Source organism: Euprymna scolopes, chromosome 38 (genome assembly GCF_053919585.1).
Source record: "Euprymna scolopes isolate OS-2025 chromosome 38, ASM5391958v1, whole genome shotgun sequence".
Classification (NCBI taxonomy): Eukaryota; Metazoa; Mollusca; class Cephalopoda; order Sepiida; family Sepiolidae; genus Euprymna; species Euprymna scolopes.
The window spans coordinates 75,340,761-75,354,653 of NC_136519.1; the positions used below are offsets into that span (position 1 = coordinate 75,340,761).

The 13,893-nt window shown below is 34.2% G+C and overlaps 1 protein-coding gene across 1 annotated transcript in view; it reads left to right on the plus strand.

The window, feature by feature from the left end:
- LOC145263185 (retinol dehydrogenase 7-like) overlaps positions 1 to 11,828 on the plus strand; it is a 447,785-nt gene extending 435,957 nt beyond the window's left edge. The window contains exons 4-5 of the mRNA XM_080120241.1: positions 8,366 to 8,529; positions 10,052 to 11,828. Coding sequence (XP_079976367.1) covers positions 8,366 to 8,529; positions 10,052 to 10,281 — 394 coding nt within the window. The 3' untranslated portion in view covers positions 10,282 to 11,828. The remainder of the gene's footprint in view (positions 1 to 8,365; positions 8,530 to 10,051) is intronic.
- The last annotated feature ends 2,065 nt before the right edge of the window (positions 11,829 to 13,893 follow it).

The window sequence follows — 13,893 nt, forward strand, 5'->3', positions numbered from 1 at the left end:
AGTTTTCCAAAGAATGATGAAAATATAAAAATTAAATAAGGTATTTTGATATAATTTTACAGATAAAAACTTCCAAGAATATATATATATATATCTTTATATATATATATATATATATATATATATATATATATAGACTTATATATAGTTATATATAGATTTGTATAGACTTATATATAGTAAAAACTTCCAAGAACATATATATATATATATATATATATATATATATATATATATATATATATATAGTAAGTTATAAAATATATATGACGATTAAGCTACTCTGAATATTCCGCGTTTCATCTACTCTAGGACTCTTCAGAGTTATATATATATATATATATATATATATATATATATATATATATATATATAATGATAGATAGATAGATAGATAGATAGATAGATAGATAGATAGATAGATACTTGACATTAACTGAAAAAATACATTAATTTTTTTTCAAAATTGCTCGAAATTCCCAAACGGACAAAGGCGAGTCCTCTTGCCAGACAATTGTTCGAATAAAATCTCGATTGATTTTCGTAATTACTGACCTCTCTTGAACGTTGCCAGGCTGTAAATAAAAGAACATAGATCGAAGAATGGAACCCACATGCAAAGAAACGATTTTATGGCTCTACGATGTGTTCTTAGTTGCCGAAGCTGATCGACTAAGTTTTTCTTTCAAAATGGCGCTAAAACAGAATCATAAAATCTTTCTTGCAAATAGCTGATATCATTTGGCAATATTACAAAAGAGCCCGGAGGTAATAGTAGGCAATATCTTTTCTGAAAAGAAATCGAAAACTCTGTATGAGATAAGTAGGGGAGATATTATCGTCTGCAGAAACAGAGATTTTCTCTATAATTGTATTCAGTATCTTTCATTAAAATAAAGCTATTACGAACGTCGTTCCAATCGTAAGGCCTCCTATTAATAATTCGAAACTAAAATATTGGGATGCGGAGGTGGCTTTGCATGGGCGTCCTGGGTCCGCTTTGACACTCATATCTCTGTCACCACTCTGAAATCGACGAACCCATCTTTTAACTGTGCTGACATCAACTTCATTGGCTTTGTAAACGTTCAACAGGCGCCGTTGCAGATTGATCGGTTCAATTTTTAACAATAATAAATATTTAAATGGAACTTACTAATAAAGGAAATAATAATAAACTAAACTCCAGTCATGGTAACAATACAATTTGCAATTCCTCCTGACCCATTCGGGTGGAATAAAAATAGCAGGCATTACTTCAAAAACGTCCCTCGCTTGTATAAAAATGAAGATTTCCTCACAATTTTTAACATAATAAATAAATACTACGTACGTGAGTAGGTGAGTCACGATTTCCAGATTATAAATTATTCGATCGGGAGATCCTATTTATTAAAAAGGAAGAGAGAAGGTGATAACATACTACGAATATTAAATTATGAATATATAGATACGCTAATTTAATGTTCGTGATATGTTATAACCTCCTATCCTCCTTTTTAATAAATAGGATCTCCCGATCGCCGAAGACACACTATAAAAAAAATTAATTAAAATAAAAATGATGTCGATTTTGGGCCATACGTAAAACTAGAATATACCTTTTTGGTCTTTTAGTTAGGATCCCAGCGTTGTATCTGTTCTGTCTAAAAATGGTATAATGATATCGTGGGGATTCTGTTCGTGCCGTACGCCCACACAATGGAATTATGTTACAGATTTCTATAAGGATATTGTATATTAATCGTGATAATCAGATATATTCAGACACTACACGAACCAGGTTATTTAGACAAGTACCTTTACAGTTTTAACAAAAGGGCTACAATGATATCATGGGGTCTCCATTCATGCTGAACGTCCACAGAATGCCCAAAAGCAACATTTTACATATGAAAGATGTCGTTGTAGAATTTCCACAGGTTTCACTAATTGTGCTATTAATCTTTGCCATAATGCTATTGATTGGCTGTTAAAAATGACAACAAAGCACCATTGTTTAATACGGGTCAAAGATTGTAAACTTCCCGATATAGATTTCGAAAACGATATTGTTGTAGTGAATACCATTAATAAACAAGACGTTGTCAACAATTTCAAAGTTGAAACAGGAAGCATTTGTCTCGATATCAGTTCAAAAAAGTTCAACGCTAGCGGGGAACGCCCGACGTGGCCCGGTCATAAAATACGTCTAAATATATTTTAATTCATACAAATCTGGTATTTATTATTACAGAACCAATTCTATATTGAATATTATATTGTACCTAATATGTACTTGCCTCGAGTAATACCAGAGGTTTATTGTCGTCTGATGATGTCCTTTTACACTGAAACAGTAGATTTATTGTAGCGACTTATGGAAATTGATTTATATCGTATCGTACTCTTTTCATTGAGCACTATCAACAACTTCTTGAAATTCAATAGTTTTTACTTTTGAATATTTTAGCCTGGAATATATATATATATATATATATATATATATATATATATATATATATATATATATATATATATATATATATATACCGTGCCGGCAAAAAGAAAGTCCGCGCTTGTATTTTTTTTCAAAAACTGCATATTTAAGCAACATTTAATGTAACTGCTTCAACAACTTATACCTCATTTGATTCGCCTTTTATTCCTCTATAATTTTACCTGTTAATATTTGACCTTTAATTGAAGTAATCTTATGTTCACATCAATTTAAAAAATAACTTCAAATCGAGAAGGCAAAAAGAATGTCCGCAGCAACAAATTCGCTTAAAACCAGCTTAAATTATCGCCCGTAAATCAGTTGAAAATATCCACCAACAGGCAACAAAGCATCTCTAATAGTAATTGTTGTTCCAGGTTATACAACGTAACATTTAGTCCATATGCCACGACTTTCTCTTAGTGATTGTCAGGAGCTCATTAATCTCCACCTTTCTTATTTATCCAATCGAGAAATCGGCCGCAGATTGAAATGATGAGAAAACGGCACGAAAGACTGCAAAGGACGAAAATACGGCAGTTCGTGATGTCCCTAAATCTGGTCCTACTAGAGTTACTTCTAACAGGGAAGACATTACTATCAAAATCCGCAGCCTAAGAAACAGATTTGAAACGGCTCTCCAAATCCAACAACAGTGAAATTTTGTTAAAAGGTGCTGTCTTTTTACTGTCAAGAACAGATTAAAGGAATTTGATTTGCGAGGATATGTTGTAAGACGCAAGCCAATGATTTCTGTAAAGAACAGAATGCGCAGTCTGGACTTCGTCAGATGCCATGAAGACCATGACTGTTCATATTGGTTAAAAGTGCTTTTTAGCGACCAAAGCAAGTTCAATAACCTGATAGCCTAATGATAAAAGAGGGCAGTGATGGTAGGCAGTACATCCGTCGGAGGAAAGGCGAAGAATTTAATCCTAGGTGCTCAGTTTCAACGCTGCAAGGCGGTGGAGGTTCAGTTTTGGTGTGGGGCATTATTAACACCAATGACCCAGGCCTTATACTTCGCTTGCAAGGTCGAATTAATTCAACCAAGTACATTAATATGTTGACTGAGCATTTTCTACCCTACTTTGGTCGGAATTTGGATGATAATCCCATCTTCATGCAGGATAATGCTCCCATTCACACAGCTGGCAATGTCAAGAGGTTCCTGGAAAAGCATGATATTCCGTGTTTGGATTGGCTTGCACAATCTTCAGACCTCAATCCTATCGACAATGTACATCAAGCAACAGCTACGCAATTATAAAATTTCAAATTTGGAAGAACTTTGGACGAAAATTAAAGAAAAGTGGGATGCCCTTTCCCCGGAGTATTGCTGCAGTCTAATTCAAGGAATTCCCAAAAGATTGCAGGCTGTAAAATTGCAGAAGGGTTATGCTACCAAATATTAACTAATTCATTGTGTTCCTGTTGTATTTGTGTTGCATTAATGTCATAGAGTTACATTTAAATAACAATTTTCCATTGTGCGGACTTTCATTTTGCCTCCTCAATTTGAAGTTATTTTTTTAAATTGACGTGAACACTAGAATATTTCAATTAAAAATCAAATATAAACAGGTAAAATTATAGAAGAACCAAATGAGGTATCAGTTGTTTAAACAGTTACATTAAATTTAGCTTAAATTTGCATTTTTTGAAAAAATTACAAGTGCGGACTTTCTTTTTGCCGCCTGTGTGTATAGTATCATTTACGATAAGCGACTCGCCAGTTGCAAAATGAAACAAAGTCAGGCCATCGGCCGTTTACCATCCTCTCTGTCGATACTAATTCGTTTGAGGATCGAATGATATCGTTAAGTGCGTTTCGTCTCGGAAATTTGTTGGCGCTCTTTCTACATGAAGTGTGTAGAGACTATATATGGCGACAGGCTAACTACAACGCACCTGTAAATGTTGCATATTCTCGAACCTATGCTGAATTTTACATACGCTTTTTCTTTTCTTTTTTAACTAATGCAACGAATTGATGGAGTGTACTAGACGAACGAGATGGAACAAAAAAAAGAATAGATCAGACAATTCTGAAGAACACACGCCATAATAATATTTATAAAGAAATTGAGACTAGCAACATCACATCTGTGAGAACGAGATTTCAGTGAAGAAGACAGGGTGGGGCCAATTTTTCATAATTTGTGTAGTCATTCTTTTTTTCAGACTGTTATCCTCATCTTCATAGTTGTTGTTTCACCACGTTTCGGCCAACTCATCCTCTGACCTTCTTCAGGTGATTAACCGTGACGCGATAGAAATGTTGGGTCTGTAACCGTATCCCCAGTAATTACTGCCTTCCATAGTTGTTTGTTGTCTAACCACGTTTTGGCCAACTAATCCTCTGGATGCTTGGGTATAATTGAAAGTGCTATCTTCAGACAATATTGCCCTGGAATCGTAGCTGAGACAGCAACTATGGAAGGCAGTAATTACTGGGGATACAGTTACAGACTCGGTATTCCTATCCCGTCGCAGTTAATCACCTGAAGAAGGTCAGAGGATGAGTTAGCCGAAATGTGATGTAATAACAACAACTATAAAGATGAGAATAACAGTCCGCAAAAGAATGAATATACGTGTTTTCTGTTTATCATTACTCATTTAAAATCGGGTGTTCACCAATATTTCTATCCACTGTACTAACACGCGATATTTCTGTTTCGTCTGGAACAAAGCCATTCAATATTTCACAACATAACATAACTGTGATTGGTCGATAAAAATGTGTCATGTAATCCTACATTAGCGAACCAAGCAAAAAAAAAATGGCGTATGTCTACTCTACCGTTAAGGAAATCCAATGACACAGTGACCTTTGGCTGACCGAATTTGTCAGTTGCGAGGAAGTCAACGTCAACTTTTCTTATTTTTCCCATCCGCTCATTTGCGTTGAAAATCGAAATATGGGCGAACCGAATATCTTTTTAACTAAATATAGTTAATGGTGGTTTTTAAATTTACGTCAGATTTTGGAGGGCGACAAAAAAATCGAAATTGCTATATTGGATTGAATAACATGTTAAACGTTAACCAACGTTCACACGCGTCGTTTTTCTTTTTTTAAAGTGTACTTTTGCACATGCGTGCTTTCGCCCGTGAGTAATCAAGAAAACAAATCAATAAAACAAAGTCAGTTTACATACGTGCGCGGTTGCTGGTCTTCATTTTCCGATCGTTGATTTTCCATACGTGAATCTTTGATCCCTTCTTGTTTATTGATTTTCTGTTTAAACACAATGGAGACTTGTTGGCTATCAAACGTTTTATTCGAGAACGGTTATTTATGGCAGGAGAGACCAATATCTAATTCTAATTACTTCTTAGCTTGCTTTTTATAGACTGGAAAAAGAACAAAAGAAAAGAAATGGCAGCGTCAAACCGTCCTCTTATCGATACACGAAAGTCTTTTTCCTTTTTTTCCTCAACTTGCAATAAATCCTCGTGTATTCGATATTATCTTCCACCGCTCGTTCTCGTTCTAAGCTGTCCAACCAAGGAATTTAATGTTATGTTTAATACCGGGCAACGCCGAGTACATCTGCTGGTATATCTATAAAAGTGAGAATTCATAGATGCCAGAAAACTTTTTACTCAAATAGTTTCTTCCCACGATTTTGGAAATTCCCTCTCGGTCCCCTGCCTGTACTAACATGCAGTAGTGCTAAGTGGCTATGTGCTTGTTTGGAATGAAAATAATAGTAAAAAAAAATACTAGCTTGTCTGTCCAACCAGTGCCGCTTGACTGATCTTTCAGTACACCACAACAATACAAATGGCTGCGTAGAAACCTGTAAAACTATCATGCTTCAAAGACTAACAAAGAAGAAAGAAATTTAATGAATTCAAAAGTAAACATTAAGAGGTTAGAACGTACAAGTCAACAATCTAACAAAATCATTGTTAAAAACATGACAGACTTCGATATAATATCTCTCCTATTATATAAAAGGAAAATTGTGTGCATGTGTGTGTGCATGTGTATGTGAGAGAGAGAGAGAGAGTTCCCTATGGGTTTCTAAACGCTTGAATCAATTTTTACGAAATTTCGCACAAACATACTTTATGTATCTGTCAGTGCACTTAGATAAGTTTTGATCGGAATGCTTCGATAAATATTGATAATCGATAATCGAAATAATCCGATAAAATTTAACACCTTATACAGTCTAACATCACAACTGCATTTAAAAAGTTTCATTACCGCACAAGCAGAAAGGCATATAAAACCAACAGTATGCTCTTCGTATGACAGGGGCACGTTCGAAATGAATGTTTTTCTGTTTAGAACAAAATTGAAGCATGATACTTGACTTTCTCATTTTAAATGTTCATTTCCGGAGAGACAAAGTTTAGAAATATGGAGACAGACAAACAGACATATAGACTTTTATATATATTATATACCACATACACATATGTTATAACAGACGATGAGATATTTATATAGATTACACACAGTTCATATTTATAACACATAGGAGATGCGAATTCATTACTGAAGGAGGATGTTCTATATAATTCTTAGAAGACATATGAAAGTGAAGAGTGATGATAGACAGTTCATACTTTTGAGAAAGGGGGGGCTCAGTTGGAAGGAGGCTGTTTCATATTAAGTTCTTTCACAAATACGATAGATAAAACCACATTACCTTTCAAGTTGAAAGATGACAAACGAAGACTTATAAATATGATGGTCTTCTTTCCATCCGGATAGGATGATGATCAGGAATTTGAATTCCTTGCTGATTTCTCCATTGTCTTTCTTCCCTTTCTTTCGGTTCCTAAAGGGACTTAGCTAATTCTCCTCCTTAACAACTCGACCCTGACTGATCTGTCTCTACTACTCTCTCTGATCTGACTGACTCGAACCTTCTTAACTGAATATAATAAAAACGATCTTTCTTTGTGACGTCAGAAACGTGCTAAAACATGTGCGCTCATCATGTGGATTTACATACACATATGTTCAACACGATATTTGGCAAAACAAATACGATCCTTAATTTACATTGTCCCATATCCGACCTAACTAATTGTTAATCATTATTTAGTTATTTCTAAACACAATAGTCAAATCACTAAATTACTGAGATTGCATTATGTATTCACTTTTAACTTTTGAATCCTCGGTTCGATTCTAGCCTTTTCTTTATAATAAATATTAATTTTGACCGTACTTATGTATTTCTTTAATTACTGGGGTCTGTCCCCTTCCATATATAACAGAAGGCTTTCCGACATCCAGGGACTTTTACAGCAAATGCGTGGGATTTTGCTGTTTTTCGGGTTATCGGGGGTATTTACGTCGAGGTGGCACAATCGACAGCACAATCGAAATTAACAATCAATTTCAACCAAAATGTAGATGAAAACCAATCAAAGGTGGTGAAATATTTCAATAGTCCCTATACTACATTTGAACGCTAGTTCAATTTTGATAATATATATATATATATATATATATATATATATATATATATATATTGGTAGTATTATTTAAACAAAACCAAAATGTGTCAACCAAAGAGTGCTCAATGTTTATAAAGAGCAATATAAATATGTTGGATGTGATAACTAATGGCTACACATATGCAAACATGTTTCAGTGACCACCCTGCCAGGGAAAATCACCTCATCAGGCCAAGAATATCCACGAGAGTTTCGTGGATATTCTTGGCCTGATGAGGTGATTTTCCCTAGCAGGGTTGTCTCTGAAACATGTTTGCATATGTGTAGCCATTAGTTATCACATCCAACATATATATATATATATATATATATATATATATATATATATATATATATATATATATATTCTTTCTTTTCTCTTATTATTACTTTTTATTGTTATTGTTGTTGTTCCAGACGCGCTATCCGGTCACAGAAGGTTTCCGTCCACTTACTCGAACCGGGACTCTTTGCAACAAACCTGATTAACCTCAAACAATTGCTGAAGAACTCTTACAAACTATTCGACGAGGCTCCTCAAGATATACAGGACTATTACGGCAAGAAATGCCTCGAAGACTGTGAGTATCGTTCACGGAATAAACGAATATGTCTAAAAATTAATAAAATAAACTGACATTATAGTTTTCTTACCCCAACACTTCCACAATCAAACGTTGCATTTAATTCAAAGGATCAACATTCCAGTTATTGTTTAACTTGTCTAGTTTGAGTCATGTGCAATGTATTCATTTTTAATTTTTTTTTTTACATAGGCATCACCACTTATCAAGGCCAAGAGGCCACTCAGGGATAAGGGTTAAAGAGTGTACAGTAGACATTGGACAATATAGTAATCATTAGTAATGAAAATTTGGTAAATTTGATAACTTATATAGAACGGCTCATCAAGAACTTATTTACGTTAGACTTGAACACAACCATATTGTAGTTAGCCGGAAAGCAGGAAAACGGAAGACAATTCCACAGGCGTGCAGTTCTAAGAAAGAAGCTTTGTTCATGGAATCTACGTTTAGGTTTAGTTAAGTTACGTTAAATCTTTGAACTTAGTTAAGTTACGCTAAATCTTGTCAGTAGTAGATTGTGGAATGCTAATCACTGTATATTATCTTTCCATGACCCGGATGTGCATCCAGCTGGGAATTTAATATTCCCTGTAAACTTCCTCCTTCGGAGGAAGCTAGCATAACTCACCCAGGGGTAATATCACACTAGGATATACTGATTCGGTTGAGCTTAGTAATTTCGATTTTATTAACACTAGTGATGGAACGATTCCAATATTTTTCCCGGATTCCGATACGATTAACGATTTTGCTTTAAATTCTCGATTCCGATACAATCTCCGATTCCGATTATTTTAAAATTTCTAAATATAGAGTTGTTTTGTGGAAGGAGTCGGCTTACCGCAACAATCCATGTAATATGTGCATATATTTTCACAAATTTAAAAAAAATATATATGCGTAACCTATAGATGTTAGTTATACTGGTAGTAAAAAATGCACTTATGAGTGTAACCAGCAGGTTTTAGTTTTACTGGTAGTTTGAAATCAATAAATATTTATTATTCCATCATTAATACGAGTCACGGAAAGCTAGGTTTTAAACAAAAATAAAGATATGAAAACAATTAAAAAAAAGAATCGTTTTCGGCATCGGAAAACATTTTTCTGATTCCGATTTTTTAGAATCTCGATTCTGATTCTGATTAATCTTTCCAACCCTAATTAATTAATTAACTAATTAATTATATTACTTAATTAATTAATTAACTAATTAATTAATTATGTTACTTAATTAATTAAAACGTTTCGTATAAGATAAAGAGTAGAAAGTGCGCGACGAATGTAGATCCGGCAGTCCTGTTACTCTCCCTCCTCTTGCTTGGTCTCTTAATCCACTAAATACTGCGCCACAACATTAATATAATTAATATAAGGCAAAAAGATGTCATATAAATGATAATATTGATAATCACATTAATTTACTTGTGCGCCCCTGTCGTATAAAATAATTAATCCCCCCCCCCCCAGATCACGTTTGAAAATCTTTTATAATCGTTTTTCCTCTCTTTTGCAGTTCTTTGGGGTGTGCGCGCCATGAGAATCGCCGATACTTCCTTACACAAGGTGGTCAATTGTTATGTGCACGCCATCACGGCCAGATTCCCCAAGTACACCTACCCAGTCGGATACGACGCATGGCTGTTCTTTCCATTAATGAGAATGCTTCCCGAATGGATATCTGATGTTCTATTAAACGTGGAATTCGTCGCACCCCGTGGGGTCAGAAAGGATAAAAATGATTGACGAATTTCTTTTTTATAATTTTTTTTTTTTTTTTTTTTTTTTTTTAGAAAAGAAAACCGAACCTGTGTCAAAGAATTGCATTCAGCCACGGCCCTCTGTAACAATAATATTAAGAAGGCCTAGGAACTAGTTGTGTACACTGATGACGTCATTGAATTTGTGTCTGTGGATCTGGTCACGAGTCCTAAGAAACAACCGGAAGTAGATAACGTCTAATAACGAATCTGTTTTCGGGAATTTAGCAGAAAAGTAAACATTTCAAATCTATTAAACAACGAAATGTTTAATTACTTTTAACGCACAAACACACAACTTTTCTGTTTTTAATGCATTTTTTAAAATTAATATTGAATGAGTTTCAGTAGAAATCATCATGTCCTTATTTTTCTCTTTTTAATGCATTTTTTTTAAATTTTTCTAATGCCTTTTGTAAAATGTTTGGATTCATTACCGACATTCTGACTGTTCGATAGATCTTGCTTGCTAGGACATCAGCGATTACGTTTATTTTTGTAGACATAGGTCTTGATGACATATATTACGAAGATCACGTTTCAACTCATGCCAATGTTTCTGTCTCCACGTCGACAAAAAAATCGTTCTACACACATCCATTATCTGTTGGTTTTAAACTAATTCAATGCTTCAGCATCCACTGATATCTTTGTTTCCATCTAATCATTGCGCAAATAAAAACAGATCTTAAAAGCCGTTCTCATTGTTTCGATCTCATAAAAAAGAAAAACACGTGAACAAAAAAAAACGTTCTATACATCCATTGTCCGTATGGTTTAAACTGATTCAATGCCTCAGCATCAACTTCGTTTTCGTCCAATTCTTGCGCAAATAAAAAAGACTTTAAAAAGCCCTCTGTTGTTACGTATTCACCGCGGCCGGTTGCTCAAAATGCGTTTTCCAGTCTATATAATTGTAAACATTTACTTTTATCACTGGCACAAGACATATATACATTGACAGCGAGTAAAACACAACACAGTTGATCTATAAAAAAAATATTTTGATTTCATACTGACAAATTAGCTTTTGATTATAAATTATTACTGGTGTTTTGACATTTCTAAATGTACATGAGGTAGGGTGCGTGCTTGGGTCGGATGTCGGATGATTTAAGAAATCTCGCAGTTTCGGTTCTCTCTGACTGAGTGTCAACTGTTTTCTTTGAGACTATTTATTTATATAAAAATTCTTTTCCTTATCCGAATATTTTATATTTTCTATTGTGTATGGTTTAAGCCCTTTGACCGATATCCTCTCACATATTTTTGGTCAAAATATGCTTTCCATTAAACAATAGTGGAAAGTCCCGCATTCTTCATATGGAATCTATTTGAGTGTGTGCAACCCATCGAATGCTTTCTTCCTGGGGTTGCCTGCCAATATGTAACATTGATCATCGTATCGATTCTGTCTTCTAAAAAGGAAACTACGTGGACAAAAAAAATAAACCGTTCTACTAATTCATTATTTGATATCTAAAAGGTAATTTTCGGTAACAGATATATCACTGGTAAAAATTAAGTTGGACTAAATTGAACTAACGCACTGCATAAGAAATTGTTGATATCTTTGGTGTAATCCAATAATTTTTTGCAAATAAAACATATATCAAAATATTATTTTCGTAAAATACGCTAAAATATAAAATTTTAATTCGTGCAGATTTGATATATATTATTATAGTCTCAATTCTCTATCGATTATTATATATTATATTGTATCCAATATATAGTAGTGATGAATCGAAACCAAACCTTATGAAGAATACTTGGTAAATTCTTTATTACAAGATCCATGCAAGCAAGGACGACCGGACGGTGTACAGAGTTATATATATATATATATATATATATATATATATATATATATATATATATATATATATATATACGGGGGTGGTCACCAACAATGTGTATTTTTTAATATTATTTTATTATTCCATTTTTTTGGTTTTTCATTGAAAATTATGTTTAGATCATTGTAATAATGTTTTTAAATCATTGAAATCGTTTTTAACGCGTTTCAGACATTCTGTGAAGCGTCCTCTTCAGAAAGTATTTAAAATGTTTAGAATGTATTCAAGATGTGTTTAAAATGTAACAGAACATTTTCGTAGTTCATTTGAAATGTTCCGAGAGGTGGAAACATGTTGAAACGATTCTACTTTTCATTCGTATGTCCAATTTTTATTACTGGTTCATTGGGCTGGGCTGATGTCTTATGTTTCTCTCTCTCTCTCTCTCTCTCTCTCTCTCTCTCTCTCTCTCTCTCTCTCTCTCTCTCTCTCTCTCGCTCTTTCTGCTTGTGTTTCTATTCATCTTTCTTTGTTTTTCTCATTTTTTTCATTTTTTTACTCTTACTTGAGTGGGGTTGAGGGGACCATTGATACTTGGTCAACTGGGTGCATAGGGTGGGATGTGTGTGTATGTGTGTGCGTGTGTCGGTGGGGGGGTCTTTTATTGGTTTGAATAATGTATATTGTTTTATAGTATTATAATGAGATCTTCCCCACACTAAGAACTGATCCTGGATCTGGCCATACCCACATGGGGAGACAAATAAATAGAAACATTAAAAAATCCCTTACGTATATTTATAAATATCTAAACAAACACAATATTAAGAATACCCGAAGTCTAAGACTTAAACGAAAAATCACAATACTAAAATCTAACAATCCAAAAAATAAATATCAAAATTGAATTAAAACACCCCTACCCTTATTTAATAGGAGCTGTCCCCTCCTACCACACACAAATTAGTAACGACCTTGAATCACAGTTACCTTCCTAGGGAAGCAAATAACTTTATAATACTATAAAACAGAACATACATTCTTCAAACCAATAAAAGAAAACACACACACACACTCACATACACACCTACACACACGCGCACACACACACACACATCTTACCCTATGCACCCAGTTGAGCAAGTACCATCATCCGTGAGTTTTTTCAAAGCCGACATTATTTTAGTTGTCCCTTTGGTCGTATATTTCTTTGCTATACTGCAAGAATTATCTAACTCTGAAAGAACTCCTTATAATACGTACTTAAAGCAAAGTAAATTGTTTGGGGACTAATAAAATAATTTCCAACGATTTCGATATTATTAGTAGCGACTCTATAAGTCACTCCGTCGGTCAGTCGGTCCGTCACACTTTTGTGCTTGGCCTTTTTGGTTAAGATCAAAGCTCTGTTAATACATGCTGTCCTTGGGTTTTTAAGATTTTCTTGGCCTTTTCAGCAAGATCAAAGTGTAGTATGTGCTTAAGTTTTTTGTTCATTGTTGATTTTCAATGTATTTTTAACATGAATAAAGGATTTAATATCTCAAAGTGTAGTATCTGCTGGAACAGATACTACAAACCATGACCATATGTGGCGGAAACCTCACATATAAGACCTTGGTCAATGTAGGGGCAACCCTTCATACCAATTGTCACTATCCAGCTCCCCTACTCCCCTGGGAGTTGGTCCCCATTTCCCCTTCACTCCTCACTTTAAAAATAGGCCTTTTGCCTAATTTGCTCGGTGGGGGAGCAAATAAATACCTTCATACCAATTGTCACTATTCAGCTCCCCTAGT